Raw genomic sequence first — 24711 nt, forward strand, 5'->3', positions numbered from 1 at the left:
CTCTCCACCAATGCAAATTGCACCTCTTCAAATTAGTCTTAGAGAGTTGCCTAAAGTACTGAGGGGCTAAATTTCCAATTTGTATTGGCGCATGGAATTTATACATAATCATCAATGAAATGGCCAGGCCTCCCACTCTCCCCCAATAATCCTCTGACCCCCAAACATGGAGAATACAATGAAACATATGGAGACTTAAAAGAAGTGTTGAGGACTGAAGGAAACAGCATCAGGGTGATAACACATACCCACTGGAGACAGGTATATCCACAGTGATAGGGTGGGGACAACAGTGGGAAAAGCACAGAGTTCAGAAAGGGAACATGCAAATCAGTGGCATTTTTATTAGTCTCCTATTAAAGGTTAAGGACACATTAAGAAAAACTCCTCCAAACTGCAAATATATATATATATATATATATATATATATATATATATATATATATATATATATATATATATATATATATATATTTTTTTTTTTTTTTTTTCAGGGCAATGGGGGTTAAGTGACTTGCTCAGGGTCACATAGCTAGTAAGTGTCAAGTATCTGAGGCCGGATTTGAACTCAGGGACTCCTGAATCCAGGGCCGATGCTTTATCCACTGCGCCACCTAGCCGCCCCCCAAATAATGTTTTTGATCTTTTCCCATTCTTTTGCATTGATCTGAATGCTTGGTTTTGTTCTTCCTGCCTAACTTGTAGATTCTCGAAGGGAAAAAAAAAATCAGCTGTCATGCCTGAGACAGGTATGTAGGTCTTGATATTTTAGAGATGAAGAGACTGAGGCACAGAAAGAGGGGAGTGCTCCAAATGGCTCTGGTTATAAGTAGCAGATGTGGAATTTGGACATGCATTATCTGACTAAATCCAGAGAGTACATTTTTAAGCTATGATTCCAGGTGCTGTTGCTGTTGCTGTTGCTGTGCTTTGAGAAACAACAACAGTGTTGCTATTGCTTGCAAGTCTGGAGATGCATGGGACAGTTTGACTTCACCACATTGCCATAAAATACTGAAATTGCCAGAGTTGTTATATTTGTATTTGGAGTATTTCCCATTTGTCCACTGCTGAAAGAATAGGTTTTTTGACCTTTGGCTTGTGAAAAAGTTCAAGAGGCTAGCAGAAGTACTATTGGGCCAAGTCCTACCTTGATTAATCAAGCACAGGATTAAGAATCCTACAATAATAGGATTTAGAGCTGGATGGGATCTTGGTCGGGGGCGGGGGGGGGAGGGGGGGGGTTTCATCTAGTTAGGTAAAGAAAACTGAGGCCCAGAAGGAAGACAGTGACTTGAGCAAGGTCACATAAGCATTAAGTAGAAGAGCTGGAATGTGAACCCAGGTTTCTTGACTCCTTCCCATTATATCCTGTTCCCTCTGTTGGTTGTGTTCCCTAAGCCTTTGAATAATTATACTTTTCCAAAAACTATTCTCTTAGCCTTAGATGTTGAAGGTTAGCTTATGGTTTTCTCCCTTAAATTCCCCTTATTATGATTTTTTTAGGTAATTAGGGTTAGGTAACTAGCCCAGGGTCACACAGCTAGTAAGTCTCTGAGGCTGAATTTGAACTCAGGTCTTCTTGACTCTCATCCTGGAGTCCATTGTGTCACCTAGCTGCCCCTCTCCCCACTTATTTTTCAAATCAAATCCAAACAGTAGAAAAAATTCCCTGTAGCTAATCCCAGAAGGGGCTAGCTTTGGGTTTAAAGCATATTTAACTATTACACAAGAGGAAATAGCTTAATGAAAAGAGTTGTACTTTTGGCTCATACATTTGGAGCTAGGTGTTTGGGGCCTTAGAGGTATTCTAGTTGAACTCCCTCATTTTACAGATGAGGGAATTGAGGCCCAGAAGTTAAATGGTTGGCTCAGATAGAGCCAAGTCCAAATTCCAAATCTATCATTCTTTCCCTTGCCTCAATTTGGGTTGGAACTTTGTCTTTGCCACTCAGAATAAACTATGTGACCATAGTCAAGTAGGTACTTATCTGTGAAATGAGGGCATTGGATTAGATGGTTGTAGGGTCCCCTCCAGCTTTAATGTTAAATGGTTAATGAGAATTTAACTGGAGATTCCAAGGCACAATCTCTCAGCTCCATTATCCTCATCTGGAAAATGGGTATAATGCTCATAGCATATAAATGTCAAATCTTATATGAGACAATGATACAAAAGTACTTAGCTACTGTGGTAAAAAAATATGAAAGTTTTTTAACAGTCGGTTAGGATAACTGAAAGACGCCAGGTTTTTTTTAAGGACCACCCTTTTGGGGAGGAGACCAACGGCATGAGCTACGCACGCCAGTCCGCCTGCTGCGCATGTCAGACTGCCTGCTACGCACTCGACTTCTGGGGTGCGAGCTTAAAAGGCAAGGAGAGAACGGAAGTGGAGCTTTTTCCTGCTCTGCTGGTCTCCTGACTGCGCTGCACAGACGGTCTCTCTCTCTCTCCAAAGGTGGCCTTCGGTTTTGGTGAGTTTTTATAAGGAATATAGACTAAGCTTAGACTTAAGACGATTTGTATTGTGTTTCTACTTTCCTATCCTTCTAATCAACATCACCTTGTGACTACCATAACAATAAAAGGTCTATCTAGAAAACCAAAAGCTTCTTCCATTTACTAGTCTGGGAGATAAATTAAGGGAAAGGTTAAGTAGGGGAGATTTATGATCTAATACCAATTTTAAATCTCACACTACTTTTAAGGTAGCTCTAGGCTCCTACAGGTGCTCTTCTGCTGTGACTGTAGTAATAAAAAGTTCTGCGGGGGCAGCTAGGTGGAGCAGTGAACAAAGCACTGGCCCTGGATTCAGGAGTACCTGAGTTCAAATTCGACCTCAGACACGTGACACTTTACTAGCTGTGTGACCCTGGGCAAGTCACTTAACCCTTATTACCCCCTCTCCTCCCAAAAAAAGTTCTGCTAAGAAGCCAATCTGAGGAAGCAGTAATGTGTTACCAAGGTGATTTTCCCACAGTAATCCCAGGTAGTATTCTACTCTGGCACGGGGAAGTCTCACAAGTATATAGATGAGCAGATGGATACACGATCCCAGGCCCAACCAAGTTCTCCTATTCCTTTGTCTTTTTAGTAGATCGGGATGAATTCTGGTTTAAGGATTTGACGTTACAGAGGCTTCATTCAACTTAGGTTGATGGGGAAAAAAAGCCAACACAGCCATGTCATATGGGTGTCTTTTTCTTCATAAAGATCTACTGAATTGGAGACCAATTTGGACTTCTGTAAAATAAAATATACTCCCTGTCCCAACCTCATCTATTGTACTGGATACAGCTGACCACATTGTCCTCTTAAGTCCTCTCTTCTCTCCAGGTTTCTGTGCCCCCTCTCCTGCTTTGTCTCCTACCTTATTGCTCTTTATCCTCCTTGGCTGGCTCCCCACCCACACACACCTGCCCCTAACCAAGGCCGTTCCTTAAGGTTTTATTCTGAGCCCATTTCTCCATCTATACTTTGTAACTTCATCATCTCTCATGGGTTTAACTCATCTTTTATGTAAATGACTCTCACAAGTATAGGATATATCCAGCCCATCTCTTCCCTAAGCTTCAGTCCTGCATCATCAACTGCCTCTGACTTATTGGACAAACTGCATGTCTTGGAGACATCTTAAACTCAATCAAGGGGGTGGCTAGGTGGCGCAGTGGATAGAGCGCCAGCCCTGGACTCAGGAGGACCTGAGTTCAAATCTGACCTCAGACACTTGACATTAGCTGTGTGACGTTGGGCAATTGCCTAACAAAGGAATAAATAAACTCAATCAAGTCCAAAGAGACCCATTATCTTTCTCTTCAAACCCATTCCTCTTCCAAGCCTCCCTTGTTTCTTCTGCTCACAATCCTTCCCGTATTTTAGGGTTTGGAGTTTTGTCATTATCTTTGACTCCTACATAGCCGATCAGTTGACAGAGCTCCCCCCCCCCCCGCCCCTTCATGACATCTCTTCCATGATTCCTCTCCCTTCACACCTTAGTTCAGACCCTTCATTGCTTCAGCTAGATCATGACAAAAGCCTTCTAAATGGTCTCTCCCTGCTTCAACTCTTACTACTTGGATCCAGAGCCTCCAAATAATTTTCCTTAAGAGTAGATCTGACTACATGTCCCTTACTCAAATGACACTAGTGGCTTCTTTCTTATTGCCTCTAGAATAAAACACAAAAAGTCTCCTGCTGAGCAAAGCTTTACACGACCTGACCCCAACTCACTTTTCCAGTCTCAATGGATGTTATTCCCCCACACTGCCATCTAGACAGACTGGCTGCCTTCTTTGTTCCTCACTAATAACACTCCCATCTCCTGTCCTCCAGGTCTTCGCTGTGGCTATCCCCAACGCCTTACCTGGGCCTTACTGTCCCTTTCTTCTTTTATGGGGCAGCTCAGGTGCCATAAAGTTTTTCCAGATGCCCCATTGCTAGTATTCTCCTTCCTGAACTACCTGGGCCACGTTATATATATGTGTGCATGTGTACATGTATGTATTTGTCATCACATTTATGCTATTTTTTTAGATCTCCCATTAGAATGTCTGTTCACTCCCTGTAGGGGCTTTCTTTCTACTTGTATCTCCAGTCCCTAACACCATGCCTGGAACATCAAAAGCACTTCTCACTCATTGGCTAGTTGCTCTGCCTATCTTAGAGCCTTGTTGTCAACAAATGAGATTCTAGACATGAAGGCACTAAGTTCTAATGATTCTGTGGTTCTTACACCTCTGCCTCACAATGCATGAAGTGAAAGGGTCTTATTTTTTTTGGAGAGGGAGAGGGTTCCTGCTATACCTGATGGGCATTCAAATACCTATTAATACTTTGTCTCCAGTTACATTTCAAGACTTCAGAGGGCAGAGATGGCATCTTCTTCACCTAAGACATGATAACCACTCATTAAATCTTTAAGGAAACAATGTTTAGAACAAGGTGCTAATTAATTAGGTCACATGTTCCATAGCTGTGTGAGCCAGTTAAGTTTTCTTCTAACACAACAGCATACACCCAAACCCCACCATGTTTCATCACTATATATCCCTAGGTCGAAATAGGGTCTGATCAGTGCAAATCTATTTCTACTCATGGGAAAACTCTCACTTCCTCAATGGGCCAGTCTCACTTTTGCCATAGGAAGGACAGCATTATTATAAACAGGTTAGAGTGTGTCACACTGAGAAGAAATAAATTTTTAACTTTTTGATTATCAAGGTAAGTATTTTATTATAAAAATTATTACATCTCTTGTGAAAGTTCAAATGTTACAGCAAGGTGTAAACACTCCACTTGAGAAAGAAGTGACACTTCTTCCCTTCCAAGAGTTCTTTCCCCCCCACCCCCCTCCCCATCCCCCAGGAGGTCTGGTCTCTACAGCACCCTGCCCACACAGAGTGGCTGGGGCTTCTGCATGTGCCAGGCAGGTTGAAGGCAGCCTGCCAACTATGCTCTCTCCTCTGCTCACGATGAAGAGGAGAATGTAAACCCCAGCCCAAACGGAGAGGCATTTACACACATTTTATATAATATACAAAGAAACCAGCATCCCAGGTGACATGATTCTCATTCCCAATGCTCTCCCAGACTGATGGGCTCTTGTAGGGGAATGACCTACTTTGTTGTTTCAATTAAAAAAAAAAATCTCCCCCTTTTTTGAGCAAACACCTGATTTCAATTTTGGAAATAGTGAAATTTTGTAACAGTCACACACAAAAAGAGAAGACTGTGCATATGATAGTTGTGGAGAAGGGGAAGAGAAAAAGAAAGTGGAAGAGAGGTGGGGAGGGAGGTGGGGAGGAAATATGGAGGGAGACTCACAGTATTATCCTGTCCAAAAGAAAAGAAGGTCCACTGCAGCACCAGGGATTATACCTGTTGTATATTAGCTAAACCTACTATGGTTATAACTGAATATAAAATTAGATAAATAAAAACACGCCAGATATTACCGTAAACAAGTGAAAGAAATAAGCTAGCAACTGTATGGAATTTAACGATTGTGCTCCCCACGCAGGCTGGCTCCAGAGCTCCCCCAGGTGTGTACAGCAGGCACAAAGCCTCAATGGGGGCATCCAGATTGCTCACATGCTGGCCCCAGACAGCACTGAGCACGTCTGGGTCTGTATGCAGCCTCACAGGGGCACCCTGCCCCTACCATTAAAAACTCCCCCAAAGAAATGCATGATGCCCACACACAATCCAAGGGCTGGCAGTGACAGCCCTGCCGTCACAAATGCACAGTACCCATTCAGGGATGTGTCCTACTGTGCAACCTCCCAGTTACACAAATGCACTGAATGTGACAGCTAATTCCAGATCCTCTCAGACATGGGGGACAGGAAAAATTAAAATTCAGATGATCCCCAAACCATATTGAATTCCAGCCTTCTTCCTGATAAAATTTATTAAGACCTGTTATGTAGTAACACAACTGGCTGATCAGATCTGAATTCTCTTTCCACCCATTGGAGATGTTAATGAAATAAGAATGGCTAAGAGGGGGATCAAGGGGAGAGAGGTGGACAGCAGCAGAGAGTGGATAATCAACCCTTGAATAATCCAGAGCTGGCTGTAGCCTCATCTTTAGAGGAGACATCCCTTAATCACAACACATGCTCCAAGTCCCGCCCCTCCCTCCCCAACTACCCATGTCTTGGTGACTCTAGGATAAAAGAAAGGAAGCATTTTGTTTTCTGTTGACAAACCTTGGCTAGATTTGTTGGTGACTGGAATGGTCATTTAAGGGAGGAATGCCCACCTTCCATTGAGTGTTTGAGAACCTGACCCTATTCAGATGGCTGTGAATTTTGTTCCCCCTTATTTTTTTTCCCATAATTGTTTTCAAATTAAAAAAGATAACCTCACTGCAAAAGTGACTACAGGTTATGGGCACAATGGGAGATGGAGGCTTGACACAAGTCATTGCACTTAGAACCGTTATTAACTGAAACACCATTGGCTTTTCAACATTGTACCCTAAAGAGCAGGGAGAAACTTCTTTACAGTCTCCACTTTAGACAAGATTTACATCTTCCTCCAAGGCTAGAGGCCAATAATGCTCACAAGTCTTGTTCTCATCATCCAGACCCAATCCTCTGGCACCCTACATTCCCCTCCACAGCAACATGCCCGGCCCAGGATCCAGAGGCCATTGGAAGCAGCTATGGGCTCATTTAGTTCAGTCTGCCCAAATCCAGAAGCCCTAGGAAAGTCCTGTCTGAGTTTTGACTCCAGACCCTTGCAGCTGCTGTAGTCTGTATGGATGCACTCCCCCACTACCACGGTGTGGGTAATGCTGTGAAGTGGAAACTGTGGATACCCTGGAGGCCTGGAAGGCAGCTGACTGTCCAGAGCTGGGCAGGTTGATAGTCCGTAAGTCTGATGGCAACGACCTAGAATTTTGGGGGAAGGATGTGGAACTCCAAGTTCCTGTGCTGGACTGAGAAACAGAGTCTGAGGGGAGAGAGTCTGAAGGGCCTTGCAGGGGAGGACTAGCAGCAGCAGAGGGGCAGCTCCTCTTCTGGACACTGCTGCTTCCAGAATGTGGCTGGTTATTGAAATACCCTGGTGTCACGGTAAAGAGTCCCAGTGAGTCTGTGGGTGCGGAGTGGGCAGGGCTGGAATAGGACGTAGAAGAAAGGGAGGATTCCGAGGAACTGTGGGATGGAGTATTTCCAGACCTCAGTGCTGCAGTGCGATAACTGTATCCTGGAGATTGAGTGGGGTGTCCTTTGTAGGGGGAAGAACTCTGTTGAAGGAGGCTCTGTGACTCTGTCCGTGGACTGTCACATTGTAGGAGCTGGAAGGAGAAAATCAGAGGAAAAGTATGAGGAATGAACAGGTATTGTATCAAAAAAAGAAAAAAAAATACTTTAACAGAAGAAAAAATTTACCAGCCCATGCTAGCTAACTTATTAACATGCTCTCAAGGGTGCCACAGATACTGAAAAATGTATGCTATTGGTATATTTTTACTTTGCTTATTACATAAATTTACTACCTTAAATATGTATTTCTAAAGCTGCTCTAATGTAGAATGATTTTTCATGTGATTTCATGCGATCACATGAAGTCATCTCAGTACCTGCAGATGGTAACCACTTGATGAATGTTCCCTAAGAAACTTGCCTAGGCCTATAATATAGTCCCCAGTGGCAAGTCCCTACTTACCTGGTAGCTATATCGGGAAGGGCTATAAACAGCCGATCCTTTGGAGAGAGCAGAGCTTGTGATCTCTGGGCCTTCTCCCTCTGCAGGATCTGCAAGGTAGAGCAGACAACTTCAACTTGGCTTCTTGGAGTGATCATACAAGCAGCCTCTTTTACGGACATGAAATGGACTAGTCTACCTTTGGGGAAGTTCAATATCAGAAAAACCGGTAACCAGGGGATGAACTTGGGGCCATGGCAATGTCTAAGACACAGGTTGGGGGGGGAGGGGGGGAGGAGAAGGAGAATGACTAGGATTTCTTCTGATGAAGGGAGGATTCACTCTGGTAGAGTCATGGGGCCCAGAACTGTCTTCTGCTTTAACGTGTTTTGAAAGTGTGCATTTGTTCCAATGTGAGTGATATATTAGGTAACATTCTGAACATGACTTGAATTCTAAGTTTGCTTCTTGATTTCTCCTTCAAGAATGGAGAAAATGGAACCACTTTACAAGCTGCAACCATTCCGATTCCCACATCTATAAGCAAAAGTTAGGCTCTGTCAAAGTAAAGTGTCACATTTACTATGCATCTTCTGGTGAAGTGGGAGCTGTAGGTGGAGAAGGGCTGGTCTGCATCAGTCATTCTCTTCTGCTATGACCTCCAAGGGACTTTGCAAGTGGGTGGGAGCAGGCCAAAGAGCACCTGGAAGCCAAGGGCACTGCTACTATTTATTTATTGCTCGTATTTATTTCTTAACCATTTAAAAAGTATAAAACTTTGCTACTGTTTTTATTAAGTTCCTCTTTTTTTCAGTGTCCCTAAGTTTTTGAGTGTTGTGCTCCTAACTCCATTTTCCCATAAGCCCCATTGTTTCAGTATGTAATTTTGCACAGTGTGGCACTTTTTGGGAGTGCATGTCACCTGGTAGCAAAACTGACTATTATGTGTCATGTTTCCAGGTTCTCTTGGATAACATTATCCCATTCATGCCTCATAGCTTAAACCTGTGAGGGGGCACAGTACAAGAATAATTTTCTTCCTGCTTTTACTTACGAAGAAACTGAGAATTAGAGAAGTTCAGTGAATTGCTTAAAATCACTCAGATAGGGAATAGAAGCGCTAGGACTTGAATTCCAAATCTTGCGGTCTTTCTGGGATCCTCTGCTGCCTCAACAGGTCATAAACATTTGCTTACCCATTAAAGCCTTTCTTTGGATCCCCAGCACTGAGCAAGCAGGTTGCTTGGTAACAGAAGCACTTATGTTTGTTGACTGACTGAAATCAGCTCATTCTACCTACCTGCTGCTCTCAGAGTGAGTAGAATATGGGAGGAAGGCAATAATCAGTGGTTAACTCAGGGCTTGTACAACAAATGTTTGTTCTGACTCCCTTGCCCTTCTTTGTTTATGGAGAAGGATTTCCAGCTTTTTGAGGAGGACAAAATAAACTTAAATAGTCAAAACTCAAACTCAGTAGCAAACTAGAAGAGTAAAACTGAAAAGGCATGGTGTGTCAGAGGCAACTCCAATCTGATTAATTTAAACAAGCTGTAAATGCAAAAAAAAAAAAAAAGGTGAATCAAATAAAACAGAAACTGAACCATAATCTTCATTTCTTGAAAAAAAAAAGTAATCAATGATCATAACTAGATCAAAAGAGCCTAGAAACCTCCTCAGCCAATAGATACTTGATCTGACCAGAGAGAGAGAGGACCCAAAGGCAACACTGGGTAAAAACATAAATTTGTTTGTAAATTACAGAGAAAAACAGGCTTAGAGAAAGCATGGGCAGATACCCAGCTAGCAGTGTTTCCTGAGTTGAAGGAGGACACTGGACAGTTGACAATAGACAAGAAATGTAAAGATTCTTAAACAAAATAAAGTCTCCCTGTACACCCCCCCCCCAATTAATAACAATGAAACCATCATGTTTGGGTTTAACACCCCAGCCCTGGCATGGGATGTATGAGGATAAATCATCATTGCCCAACAGGGGGCAGCCTCAAGGTAAAGAAGATGTGCATTTTGGAACACAGATGGTATGTGTTATAAGAATTGTGTGGGTTGTCCGCCCCACTCCCCATCGAGGGGGGTTGGTGTTTGACTGAAAGAGGGAAGCTAGGAACAGAGTTAGCCTGTCTTCCCCCCAAAACAGGGGGAGAGGGAGGGCTATGAAAACATTTATTAAAAGTGCATGGGGGGGTGGCAGCTAGGTGGCGCAGTGGATAAATCACCGGCCTTGGATTCAGGAGTACCTGAGTTCAAATCTGGCCTCAGACACTTGACACTTACTAGCTGTGTGACCCCGGGCAAGTCACTTAACCCCAATTGCCTCACTAAAAAAAAAAAAAAGTGCATGGGGTGGCACAGTGGATAAAGCACTGGCCTTGGATTCAGTAGGACCTGAGTTCAAATCCAACCTCAGACATGTAACACTTACTAGCTGTGTGACCCTGGGCAAGTCACTAAACACTCATTGGCCTGCCAAACAACAACAACAACAACAAAACCCAAAAAACAAAAAGAAAGAAAGAAAGAAAAATAAAAATTAAAAAAAAAGAAAAATGCATGGCAGGGGCAGCTAGGTGGCGCAGTGGATAAAGCACCAACCCTGGATTCAGGAGGACCTGAGTTCAAATCTAACCTCAGGCACTTGACACTTACTAGCTGTGTGACCCTGGACAAGTCACTAAACCCTCATTCCTCCCCCCTCCCCCCCCCCCCCCCCCCCCTCCCCACCAAATGCATGGCAGAAGGAAGTTCAGAAGGAAACAAAGATAAGCAGGACTACTTTGGAAGAAAACCCCTTGATTTATTACATACTTTTTAAAAAAGCAAGCTGTATAAAATAGAAATCTGTGGTGTTTTTTTTTCTGTTATATTTAATATAGGAAAATGTTCTTTTTTTGGAATGTTTATGACATGGAAGAAAACAAATAAAGGAAGAGTAGGTGTACTAGAGCAATATACAGGGGAAAGATCTTGGCTCTATTCTCAAGATATACAAAGTTGAAAGAATACTAAAATATGGGAGAAAAAATATTACCTCCCCGAAGGTGATTAAGAGGTGATCAATAACCACTACAAACCCATATGCCAACTTTCCCATCTCTACAAAACTTATGCTATAGACAATAAGGTCCTACAGATGCTACCTGTTAATGACGATAGAATTTATATAGCACTTTAAGGTTTACAAAAGATTTTACAGTTGAGGAAACTGAAGCAGACAGAAGTTAAGGGACCTGCTTAGGGGCCTAATAAGTGTCTAAGATCAAATTTGATCTCAGGTCTTCTGGACTCCAGGCCCAATCCTTGACGCCATGGCACCATCACTTACCTGTTCATTTTTTTCTAGGTGCATTAAGCCCCAGAACACTGCAAGGGTTCCTAAATAAAATCCATAATCATTAAAAGGAGGTTGGTCTAACCAGGGCTGTGCTAGTAAATGTGAAACATATGCACTACACACTTTTAGGTATAATTGGCCGTAACATTTTCCTCCATCACTTTCTTACATCTGGACAATTAACACAACAATAAACCAAGCACTCATTTATAGTTTCTGGGGTATATGCATGATGAAAATGTAAACATTGGGTCTCATGAATCAGTTTGAGCTGGCTCCAGCATAGCTATGGGCCTAACCATCCACAAAGTTTTGAAAAACCAAGTGGATGAAAATGCCCATTGTCCAGACTTTGATACGCAGTTAGATGGACAACTTTTAGGGCTAATCCATCAGTATATACTTTGGACAAATACTACAAATGGATAATAAGCTAGGAGGAAGAGAGAGGGCCAGATGATCATAGAAGCTGGGCTTCTCTTTAAAATAAAGATTCATCTTTTTAACAGTATTATTTTTTTCATGGTGCTATATGGCTCAAAGTCATATAATGTCACGACAACTTCTGAAGAATTCAAAACCGAAGGTCATGTCTCCCAAGGGGGAATGACATATGGTACTACACAGCAATAGTGGTATAAGGGATATCATCACAGAAACCTATGATGGAAAGAGGGGCGAGTCATGTAACCCTAATGAAGGATAATCATGGGAAAGCCCACTGTTTACCACTGTCTCTTGGTATTCTTAAAATGTCAAGTGAACTAGAAGGTCCAATATTCTGGGTGAACCCCCACGAAGGGTTTACGAAGAGACAGAGGAGTCATATTTATGGGCGGTGATCTGCATCAATGAAGAGAATAACTGCATCCACAGAAGGTTGGCCACTCTTACCAAAGCAAACTTATAGGGAGGTATTACTTGGGCAAAGCAGAAAGATCAGAAAACCCAGTGATGCTCAAGAACTTAATGTCGGCAGCACAAAACAGGCCAATGTAAAGCTGGAAATTCAAGTGGACAGCAGATGCCTATTGCTTCTAAACTTTGGCTCCTCTTGCCTACATCATCCCTAGAAGCCATGAAAAAGGGAGGGCTTACTTTGCTCACCTGACTCTTTCTCAGCAGCATTCTCCCAGGCTGGGGAGGTCTCTTCTTTCTGTGACACCTTTACACTGCTGCTACTTCGTAGGACCTTTTTCAGAATTCCCCGTCCCTCTCGGAGACGCTCCACAGATGTGGGAACCATCCTGGGGATTTAACAAGATCATATTTAAATGACAACTGAAGAGTCCTCTGTGAACTAAACTCCCACAATATGTACAACAATAAGTATTCTCTGAATTCCTTTATTTACATTTTAAAATCATGTTCCTTGGGACCAATTTTACTAGATGTGAAATGAACACTATACACAAAGAACCAGAGTGTGATCACTTTATCCCATTCTGAAAGATAGCTTTACCCTCTGTTCCACCTAGTGGGTCCTGTGTGCACAACCATTTTCTCACCACCCTTAATTTCAATTTCTCCAAAAGTCCTTCTCTGAAGGCCCCAGCCCTCTGTGACCATTTCCCCTCTCCTGTTTGTATCACTCATAAAAAAAGAATTTGAAGCTGTAAGGGACCTTCAAAAACATTTGGCCCAGGCTGTTCTATTTCTTAGACAAAAACCATAGACCCAGAGAATAAGAGGGAATTCATCTTATCTCTCTGAACACCCACTGCTTAGCAAAGTGTTCAGCACAAAAGAAATACTCAGTAAAGTAATGACCAAAGAAATCATCAGAGTGGAACCAGGCTAAACTCATGACTTACCTTAAGAGCAAATGAGGAGAGGAAGTCATGGTGGTGGCCACGACCATTCAAGTTAAATGCTGAAGGGCAGTTTCTTGGATTCAGTGGCCTTTCTTAGGTTAGCAGTGAGGGTGAAAGCTGTGGTTTGATACCATTAGACTGACTGACTGAGAGGAGGAAGGAGGCTGCTCTCTAAGAGAAGCACTCCAGTACTTTCCAGGCAAAGTTTAGAATGCCTTTAGAAGAACTCTTCTTACAAAGAATCAAAGTAAATTCAGTCCAATACTTACCACTTACTGCTGATATTCTCTTGAGGTCTGCAGTGAGATGAGGAAGTAGTACCCCTGGGATCTGTAGGGCTTATATCATCCACTGGGGGAACAGAGGAATGGGATGGGGAGAAACCCCTGTGAGGGGAAGATGGGGCTCGGGCTAAAGATCCCTGGACACCATAGGTTTCAGTGTCAGACACTGAGCTATTGCTGCCTTGCCGAGTAGGAGTCCCTGTACACCGTACAGAGTCACCTCCCAAATTCAAAGAGTTCTCCTTGGCTTCCTGTTTCCGTTTACGGTACTCTAATAAAGACACCTGGGAAGGAGACAAAAAATAAAAACAAGGCTTTAAGTACGAGAGCTCTACTGTATCATCAGAAAAGGATGACAAACAGAAGGTTAAGAAATGTTTAAAGTGAGACTATGGTTGGGACAGCTAGGTAGCACAGCAGATAGAGCACCAGCCTGGAGTCAGGGATACCAGAGTTCAAATCCAGCCTCAGACATTTGCTAGCTGTGCGACCCTGGGCAAGTCACTTATCTCAGTTTACATGTTTTCTCAACTTTAAAATGAGCTAGATAAGGAAATGGCAAACCACTCTGGTATATTTGCCAAGAAAGCCCCAAATGGGGTCATGAAGAGTCGGGCATGATTGAAATGACTGAACAACACAACTCAAGGCTTCACACCAAAGGCACTTCAATCATGATACAGGTAGGCAAAAGTTCTGGCAACTTTCTTTGTATGAAAGCTAAAGCTCAGCCTTAAGAGACACCTCACAGGAATGATACAAGAGGAAATAAAAGATTTACTCTTTGAAGAATAATGCAAAATTAGTAAGAAGAACTATTCTGGTTATTTAGTACCTCAGGACATCAGCATGAGGATGTTCTTGTTCAATGTTTTTAAATCCAGACTATTTCTAGGTGTGTTATTAGGTCAATCATAGATATAGAAATGTAAGGGACCTTAGAGATCATGAAGTATATTACCCCATTCACCCTTTAGATAAGGAAACTAAGCCTAGGGTTCACTTTCCATATTTTATAAATGGGAGAAACTAAAGCAAACAGAGAAGCAGTTTGCTCTTTTTACTTTAGCAAGTCAGGCCAACAGATCTTGGTCTCTTATTTTTAAAAAGTATACACGTCGGGGGCAGCTAGGTGGCGCAGTGGATAAAGCACTGGCCCTGGATTCAGGAGGACCTGAATTCAAATCTGACCTCAGACACTTGACACTTACTAGCTGTGTGACCCTGGGCAAGTCATTTAACCCCAACTGCTTCCCCCCCCCCGCCCCCAAAGTATACACTTCTGCTTTGGGTTCTCTAGAAGAAACGTTGTAGCCATATATATGTGTAAATACAGAAAAGGAAAACTATCTGTTGCCTGTATTTCAGTCATAATTCTTTACTGGTGGAAGAAACATAAAATGCTTGCCTTTTTCCTTTGCGGTGGGTTCTGGGGGGCAGGCTTGACTCCATCACTGGCCTTCTCACCACAAGGTGACATTGATCCACGTGATATGTCTTTAATTAGACCGTGTTCATGTCTGCTGGAATACCCTTCTGCAGGAGAGCTACAGTACCTCCCATCAGAATTTAAAGGTTTCCTTTCTCCCACCAGGGGAGAACTTCGCAATAGTCCATCTGCTCGAGGCATAGCGTTCAAAGGTGAGAAGGCATACATTAAATTAAATTCTGTCCGAAAGGCCTGGTCTGCATTTCTTAGAAGGGTTTGTTGTCCATCTCCATTATTGCCTTGGTGGCTGCTTTCAGATGTGGGAAGGATGGAGGGCTGAGGGGCCAGGTCAGATTGACCTGGGTTGAGCAAGACTTGTCTCTCCAGGCAGTTGTTAGTGTTAGGCTCAAGGTATCCTACCTTTGCCAAATCCAGGTCTGTCCGGAGACCAAGCTGGAAAAACAGAAACCAACGAAGACATGGGGTAGGGGAGAAAGTGAGAGGGGCAGAAAAGGAAGGGGAGTAAAGGGTACAGGTGAGAAAGTAAGGCAGAAAAGATGGGGTGATGGTAGTGGAGGAAAGAAAACCATTAATGTCTGCAAAAGCTCCACATAATGACAGTTACACAGGCCAGATGTCTACTAAACCCCCAGCCTTTCCCTACACTGCTTTAAGTCTTTCCAGAGGAAAGCACTCAGGAACTAAGAATTAAAGAATTGGTCAAATGAGACTATCTCATCTGCTCAGCTTGTTGAGTTTGCTGAGTCACCTTGCAATACAATAAGGGACTTGCAGTAAAATAAGGGAATTACCTGAGCCCCATGCACGTTATAGAAGTGAGACTGGTGTCTTAAGATAACTGGCTCCTGATGTATTCATTTCTAAATTAATACTGATGGAGGCTAGGAGGGGGAAGGGCGAAGGAAAGAAGGGTGGGGGGAGAAGGAAAGGGGAGTATTTAAGTTACTAGTTCAATAAAGATGAATGGTATTAAAGACATCAACCAACCAGTACTTCCTTCAGTCATTTATCCATTCATTTTCACTGTTAACCAGGTCTGTTTTACATCCAACTTTGTGATCATTCAATTCTTAGCTTACCATCTAGGCAAACACATCAGCACACCAGAAGATCAAGAGCATAGCCCCACTATAACACACCATTCCAGAACCATCCATGCACCCAAACTGTAGCTCATCGGCTATGTCATTACTTTACAAACTATGTACTGGCTACAAATTGCCATCAAGACATACACGCTGACAGTCAATTTCCAATAATGGATCAGTTGTATAATCTCTACTGAAGGAAGACAGCATTAACTATTGATATTCCTTCTACATAGAATGGTACACCAAGACACTGCATCACTACAGCACCTAAGGGTCTTGAGCACCAAGAAAAGACAGATTTCTCCCTTTCACGTGAAGTGCCCAAACTTATCTTAACTTCCTCTCCATTAGAAAGCCACCATCTTCTCCTTTCAGAGACTATGACATGACAGATCTCTCCCACGGTTTCAATTTTGGGACGATTGTACACTTTTTCATTTATGAAGCTCTGGCACTAGAACCTTCCCATGCTCTGGCTATGGCATTACAGCTTCCAGAAACAACCAGACATGGTTGGTCTTGCTATTTACAATGCTACTTGGTAGTCAAGTCAATGAAACCACTTGGTAAAAGGGTACCAAAGTCATGGATGCCTCATCTCAATGAAGGCCTAGAGATTTATTTAGTACTTCTCTGCAGCATTTGGCACTAGCCATATCAGGTAAAGGCAGTCAGTCAGGGAGGCAGCTCAATCTAAAAGTCAGACGGCAGAATAATTATCTCGTCCTCAGAAAAATACTCAACACCCGAAACACAAGTGAATAAAAGACTTATGTTTTTCCTATGGTGCAGCAGGGACAAGCTATTTTTCACCAAACTAAGACCAGTCCCTTCCTCTCATGAGCCTGGAAAAATAAACACAAAAATAACTTTCAACTTCTGGTTCAGTTAGTTTCTCCTCTTCTAAAGCTGCCTGGGAGCTCCCTTTCCTAATTATTCCCTCTTCTCCAAGGCTCTCAGAAATTTTTCACAGGGCGATTCCTTCACTGTCCCACACGCAAACCACACAATCACTTGGCTTTCCTTGATCTACATTTGGATAATCCTGAGCAGTCACACATTCTAAGATTCATTCAACTTACTGGGAAAGATCAGCCACCCTCCAGCCCATAACCCCATTCACACTCTTCCCTTGGTCCCTCCCCACACACTCAGGTCCACACTCATGCACACTCACTCTCAGCCTCCGAGTGTGATTGAGATGGTGTGATAACTACCTCGGGTGACAGGGACTCGGGCCTATGCGCAGGGGAACTCTCAGGGGAGGATATGTTCTAGAGGAGGGAAAAGCATCTTGTTATTCATCTACTCAAAGTCAAGAAGCAAAACAAAAAAAAAAATAAAGTAAAAGCAAGCATAGATGTTAGCCATGACTTTTCTTATCAGAATGCACAGGGGAAATACTCAACCGTAGAACTCATCCCAATGGTCAATGACTTGGTCTGTTAAATGCTTCCTGGTGCCTTAGAAAGCATTTAAATAAAATCAACTGTTATTTTTTTCCATGCTATAAGTAAATATCCCAAGGGGATACTAGTTAAGAGTTAAGATTGGTACGGTTCTACAGTATGATATTTCTTTATATTCTAGATCAGAGGCTGGCAACCTATGATTTGTGAGTCATGAGGTGGAACCTGACTTAATGATTATAGGTGGCATTCTACCACTCCCCATTATCTAAACTTTCCCTTTATTTTTTTCATTTCCTTCTATCTTTCAGCTGACTATGAGGGGAGGGGGATGGAGGTTAGGAAGAATGCTGCTTAGGTCTTGGTAGCATTCTGGACTAGGGAAATTCCTGTTCTGAATAGGTATTCAGGAGAACTGCAATGGGAATGGGGAACTTCTAGCTTAGAGGTAACCTTTTTTTCTACCCAACAAGTATCTATCTATCAATCAGGTTCCCATATCACCTCTCCCAGATGTTGAAATTCACAAATATATTATTACAGATCTGAAAGAGTTCCAGCATAAGATGCAGGGCCTGATATCCTACATAGATATATTCTTAGTGCTTTACTCTGAAATGACATTTTCAGAGATAAACTTTGATTACTAGGAATAAATCCTCTCTTTTGAATGGTGAGATGGGGAGGGGAAACTAAATGGTTGCAGTAATAAGACCTAGGCTACCAGAACTGGTGAAGGGAAGAGCTGGTATAATACTGGACAGATTTTGCCCAAATGGAAAGTTGAAAAGCAGATGGAGCTGTGGGCTTGGTAGATGGTGACCAGCAGTAGAGGGAGAAATTAATAGTATTTCAGCACAAGAATCTTGATGATAGCAAAATGGAGGATGTGGGGACCTAAAATTGGGGAATTTTGGTCAAACTATTGGATGGAAGGGAGGATGTAGGCCAAAGCATTGGAGCAAAATCTGGGGAAGGGAGGAAGGAGGGAAGGTTGTAGGGATCAGGATTAGGGATAGGTGGGAGATGTTTGGCTTTTCTCTTAGTTTTTCACATTTAACTTTATTTCCTACTGTCCCTACTCTCTATTGATTCCAAGTCTTTTTGTCTTGGTCCTGAATAACTTCATTTCCCAGCCTCTCCCTCCCAACTCCAAATTATTTCACTTCCCTATTATGGCCAGTTAAGTTTATTTGTTGTATTCAATGAAGAAAACATTCATATTCCCTATTCTTTAAAATTTATAAAGTGGGAAAGTTGAAACTGATTTTCTTTCAAAAATAAGTCTCCTCACAAATAAGCTGTGGTCTGTTTTCCCCCATGGGTCGAATCCTTCAAAGAGAAAAGAATCCCTCTACCCCTGGACTAGAATATAGGAAAACATGGCAATTAGTGCAGTGACATGGAACAGGCCAGGAAGGTGAAGTGTGGCTTTACTGATAAGAAAAGCTTTAATTTTCCTTAATTAAATCAGATTTTAGAACAGTTGTTAGTGCTCTCTCCTTCCTAAAATTATTTTGTATTTGCTTATCTCTTAGTAAAATGTAAGTTCTTTGTGTACAGGGACAATTTTGGTTTTGGCTCTGTATCCCCAGCGCCTAGCACAATGATATTGAAATTCTGTTGATTCCAATACTCTGTGGTTTTTGGAGAGGTATTATATCAGTTTATAGAAACAGTTTACTAAATGTTGTTTTTGACGTTACAGTAAGAACAACATATCATAAAATTAGTTTTAGGGAGTGGGTTATAAGACTATCCTGCTTCAAACAACAGGATGTATACAAAATATTAAATTTAATTGAGATGTATGGGGAACTATGCTTCAGTTTCTAAATTCCTTCTTAATAGAGTAAATATTCGATACCACCACAAAAGATTAAATGAATAGATACAACCTAGGCTTATTTGTAGATAACAGGCCCAGCTGTTGAAGCTGTGAAGCTTTGGTGTCACTGTGTCCCAGAGTCAGAGAAAGAAAGATTCCTTTCGAGTAGTGAAAAATGGGGACAAATAGCTAAGTCGATTCTGAAAAATATATTTGGTATTAATTAAACTAAAAGTGATTTGGTTCCTATCACTACAATTGTTTCTCCCCTGGGAGAACTTTATTCTGTGAAATCTTTCTACTATGAAACTTGTAATTTGTTAACTGAAGAGTTAACTTCAACTACAAATACAAGTGAGGCCAAAATTCAAATGGACTGAATTAGAGGAATCTAGTGAAAAGTTAATTGTAGCTTACATGGCAAAATATCTGGAAAAATTAATTGCAACCAGAAATATATATGTTCAAAAGAGTCTTCTCCAAAGTGGTATCCGATGTACTCCATAAACCATTCAATCTGGGCCTAGGAAGGCTAATTCTAAGATCGCAATTTTGTGTTTAATCCACCATATTTCTGACCTGGTGTTATATGATCCACTGTGCTGCAGGCCAAGCACTCACCTAAGCTCTGGAGGGAGAGCAGAGATGCCTGTGATCAGCTAGAACACTCACTTCTAACCGAGAACACCTGGAGGAGTAAAATCTACATACAGGCAAAGCCTTGGGGGCACAGCTGAGCATGCTCAGTTAGAACAGACTTTGCTGAAAAGCAGGAAGAAATGGTGTCTTTTTAGTTTAATTATGTATGACACCTATTAAAGCAACATGCATAGATAGATGTTTAATAAATTCTACCCAGCAAACCTCTTGTCACCCAAACTGGAATACCAAGTGGTTCAGGATTTCCTCAAAGGAACTGCTGAAGTTTAAACTGATACATTTCTATCATAGACCGGGACAACAGATGATAAAAATGTATGATATTGCATGTTGATAGCTACCTGCATCCCCCTCATTTCTAAACAAGACAATGAAATGAACTATGTGAAAACACTCATGTGCCACAATGTTCCATGAAACTATAGAATGAAGCAGCAATATGAAAGTAAAAAAATAAACAAACAAAAAAAAACAACCCCGGGAAGATTCTTCCCTACTCAGTCTAATTGGAATCTTCAGATTGGTGTCAGGTGGCTGGTCTGTGGGGCTAGAGGCTTATTGTTTTTAGGGGGCACACTACAGATAAAGCAGGAAGGCTAGCATGCTCACTGCCAGCAGGACTGAAGGCTCATGAAGTGGCATGCAAAAGAAAGGCAATGGGATGGGTGGTATCACTGATCCTGTTCTGTGGGGCATGGTGGCAGTTCCCAAAATGTGAGGCTAAGAGGTGGCCTTGAGAGTTCTCACTTGCAGAGACAGTGTGAGGCAATGATTAGACACATTTGTGGAATGATTACAGCTGTTGTGGGTATAGAATGTATAGAGTCATCATGTCCGGTCCCTCCCAACACCAAACCCCAATCACCTCAAACTGCAGGGGCGTATTGCAGCGACTAGTAGCAAGAGATGGAATTGGTGAGAACACCAGGCCATATCCATTCCGACATTCCTCCTCTCCTGGCAGGGTCGAGCAGGGCACGGTAAGCTGCGGGCTCTGGGAGCTGGGAATGGAAGGGACGGGAGGCGGAGGTGTGATCGGAGACAGAGGCCTCAGTAACTTGGTAACGTTCTGCTCCATCAGATAGCGAGACTTCCATTTCTTTAATGGGCTCAGTAAGTCTGTGAAATACAAAGCTTGGATGAGAATTTGAAACTGTAGCTTAACAGGAGGATCTGCAGTAAGGCCATTAATCTCCAACCCACAATGCTTTTAAGTTCCTTTCTCCTGGTAGTCTTGTTCCATTAGTAATTCTCCCTATCAAAAAAGAAAGGCCACAAAACCTCTACTTATGTCACCCACTATAATTTTCAAAACTCTCCCAATTTCTCAGGGAAACTCCAAACCTACTCTGTCCCTACTCTGTCACTCAAGTAACAATCTCTTTCAGCCCAAACAAAAAAAGATAACTTTCTTATCAAGAGCCCATGAAACCCTTTATATATCTCAGGCAGAATAAACAGTCAATTTTTAGAAACACTTCACATTTCTTTCCCACATCAACAACTGTCACTAATTCCTACCTCACCTAAGTTCATCCCGAATGTATTTTGGCTCTTGTCTTTGTCACCTTCCTTAGTAGTTTCTTCTGTCTTTTCTGATCTTGGTAGAAAAGAAATTCTATAAACAACAATTTCCCAATTCACAAAGCCCCATAATTTTAGATTACCTCCTAGTTTTAAAAATTATCACTAAGATGTCAATAAATCCTGCAAAAAAAAAAGTCTAAAAAGAAAAAAAGGTAGACTAAACATTCCTTTGAGAATAACCCATGTTTTGTACATTAACTTTGTAATTTATTCATTTATAGCATGTCAGAATAAATTAAAAAAACACACCATTATCTGAGAATAACCCTAATCTTCTATACTTCTTGGGTAACAAAAATGTGTACAAAGTGATAAAATGACTTGTTTAATCACAGATTAAATCAAAGTTTATACCCTTACTCATAGCTAAGATCCTATACTCAAAAGGGCAATATTCTTGTTACCTAGAAAGGGTTCTACTTTAAGATAAAGTTGCTGCCTGATTCTGTTTCCCTCTTCCTGCAGACACTGGGTTCTTTTATGAAACGAAGGCTATGAGAAAAAGCCCCACCTTAGCTTCACCACCTTCCAAATTCTGCTCAGCCTCCATCTAGGTCTTTAATGGGTATATAGCTTCCTGCTTACCCAAAAGTTTTCTTTTGGCTCAATTTCAGTATTTCAAATTCTTTTCTTTTGCTCATTATACATGAAATTGTATGACTTCTCACCTCTATCCTTTCTGGCCTGCAAGAAACTCCTGCAAAAACATTCCTAAGATGAAGGTACAAGGTTAGGAATTATAGCAGGAGCTAAGCTATCATTGTTGCCCAATAATCCTCAATTTCATTCTACTTGGGGTATGTAAGGCCCTCTCACTGTGCTTCTTAATCAGCTCCAAGATGGATTTCTATATACCATAACCCTACTGGCATCTGGGCATTTAAAAGGAAAAAAGCTATTAGAGAAGAGGTCCTATCTGAATTATAATATAATTACACCTAAGTCCATCAATGTCTCAGGATCCTTTTAGCTGAAATAAACTAATGATTTCAATATTTCTTCCTAAGTTACCATTAGTTAATTATTGAAACTTTGCCCCTGGCCTATTTTCATTTAATCTGATTTCAGTAAACCTGTTATTAATGCATAGTATTACAAACATGCCCATGACTCCTCTATCCTCAAAAAACAACAACAAACAAAACCCAAAACACAACAAAGAAACCCACTTGATCCATCAATTATAGGTATCATCCTGTGGGATATCTCTCCTTCCTTTTACAGCAAGACTCCTTGAGAAAGCAAAATCTATTCACAAAAGGGACCTTCATGTTCTTTCCTCTTACTATATCTCATTTCTCACCTGGATGCTCCAATTTGGGATGTTTCTGATTGCCATCCCCCCACCATTATTGGGAAAACTTTATCAACTTGCAAGATCCCATTAGACTTTATATTCCATCCCACCACCCTGAGTCCCTCTGCCTGAAGGGTGGAACCACAGGGAGCGCTGGTCAGAACATGTCATTTCTCACTTGGCTGAACTTCTCTTGGAGTTGTGTCTTTTCTAGCATGCCCTAACACTGGATACCTTCTCTAGTACCCCCACCCCGCTCTTTTCTGCTCTCTTGTGTGTTGTCTTGCCCCATTAGATTGTAAGCTCCTTAAGGGCAGGAATTGTCCTTTTATCTCCCTTCCATATTTGTATGCTCCACCCTTAGCAGAATGCCTGGCATATGATAGGTGCTTAATAAATGTTTACTAATTCTCAACTCTGAAGTCTGACTTCCAACCTTATCATTCAACTGAAATTGCTCTCTCCAAAGTCTGTGATGGCTTGTTCTATAACCTTGTCCTCTTTGACCTTTCTGCGGTCTCTATAGCCGTCCACCCTCTTTTGGTCTTTTACCCTTTTCTCTTCTAGTTTTCTTACTATGACCACTGCTTCTTGGTCTCCTTTGCTGGGTCTTCATCCAGATCATGCTCACTAACCATGGGGGTGGTCCCTCAAGGCTCTGTCCTGGGTCCTCTTTTCTTCTCCCTCTAGATGCTTGTACTTGGTGATCTCATCGGCTCCCAGGGACTCAATTATCATCTTCATGGTGAAGATTCTCAAATTTACTTATCCAGCCCTAACCTCTCTGCTGGCCTCCAATGTCAACTGGATATTCTGAACTGGATGTCCTGTACATCTTAAAGCTCGAAACATTCCATACTGAACTCGTAATTCTGCTCCCCACCTTACCCATGAGTGTCGAAGTTACCATCATCCTCCCAGTCAGTGAGGCTTACAACATGATTGCCATCCTCAACTCTCTTCTTTCTCTTCACTGCTCATATCCAACCTGTTGCCAAGATTTAATCTCTTATATATACCCACTTCTCTTCCATGACACTGAAACCACCCTAGTGGACAGGCCTTTATTACCAGACACCTAGGATTTTGCCATGACCTACTAGCTGTTCTCCCACAAGTCTCTCTTTACTCCATTCTATCCTCTATTCAGCTACCAAAGTAATCTTCCAAAAGAGCAAGTTTGACCATGTCTCCCCCCATGCCCCCCTAAACTCCAATGGTCCCTTGTCACACCCAGGATCAAATATAAAAACCTGTTTGGCGTTCCAAGCCACCTCCCCAGGCACTCTGACTGTCCTCACTGCCATCACCTGAACAAAACATTTCATTTCCCCACTCTGGACCTTTCTCATTGGCTACTCCCTGCGCCTAGAGCTCTTTCCTTCCTCATCTGTCTACTGGCTTCTTTCAAGTCCCAGAAGCCCAGGGCCTTCCCTAGAGATTTTTTCCAGCTCACTGTCGATAATCGCCTGCTTGTCGGCCATTTGTCTGCTGTGCTCATTAGACCAGTGACTGCCTTCTGCTTTTCCTTGTGTCCCCTGTGCTTTAGCACAGTGCATGGCACAGCAAAGGCATCTAATAGTTACTGACTTGAAGAGACTACTCAGACACACCTCACTTTCACTGGGAAACATCATCATTAAAGAGCTTTAGCTCCTTTATCTTAGAATTATATCTGGAGGCAGGAAAAATGTGTAATTTCCCAATCATCTTCAGTGTCACTGATGTTCAGGCACTGAGGATGACTCTAAACTAGTTTCAAGTCTACCTCTCTTAAAACAATCTTA

The 24711-nt window shown here is 42.0% G+C and overlaps 1 protein-coding gene across 8 annotated transcripts in view; it reads right to left on the reverse strand.

Moving 5' to 3' along the window:
* Positions 1-5205: 5205 nt before the first annotated feature.
* SETD5 (SET domain containing 5) overlaps positions 5206-24711 on the reverse strand; it is a 74350-nt gene continuing 54844 nt past the window's right edge. For 2 of the 8 annotated variants that reach the window (XM_044003787.1, XM_044003795.1), the window contains exons 19-25: positions 20906-21159; positions 17361-17417; positions 15011-15484; positions 13588-13886; positions 12612-12751; positions 8177-8265; positions 5206-7805 (exon numbers count right to left, since the gene is read on the reverse strand). In XM_044003787.1, coding sequence (XP_043859722.1) covers positions 7209-7805; positions 8177-8265; positions 12612-12751; positions 13588-13886; positions 15011-15484; positions 17361-17417; positions 20906-21159 — 1910 coding nt within the window. In that variant the 3' untranslated portion in view covers positions 5206-7208. The remainder of the gene's footprint in view (positions 7806-8176; positions 8266-12611; positions 12752-13587; positions 13887-15010; positions 15485-17360; positions 17418-20905; positions 21160-24711) is intronic. The other 6 variants (XM_044003823.1, XM_044003770.1, XM_044003778.1 and 3 more) reach the window with 5 other exon arrangements.

This window comes from Dromiciops gliroides, chromosome 1 (genome assembly GCF_019393635.1).
Source record: "Dromiciops gliroides isolate mDroGli1 chromosome 1, mDroGli1.pri, whole genome shotgun sequence".
In the NCBI taxonomy this organism is placed as follows: Eukaryota; Metazoa; Chordata; class Mammalia; order Microbiotheria; family Microbiotheriidae; genus Dromiciops; species Dromiciops gliroides.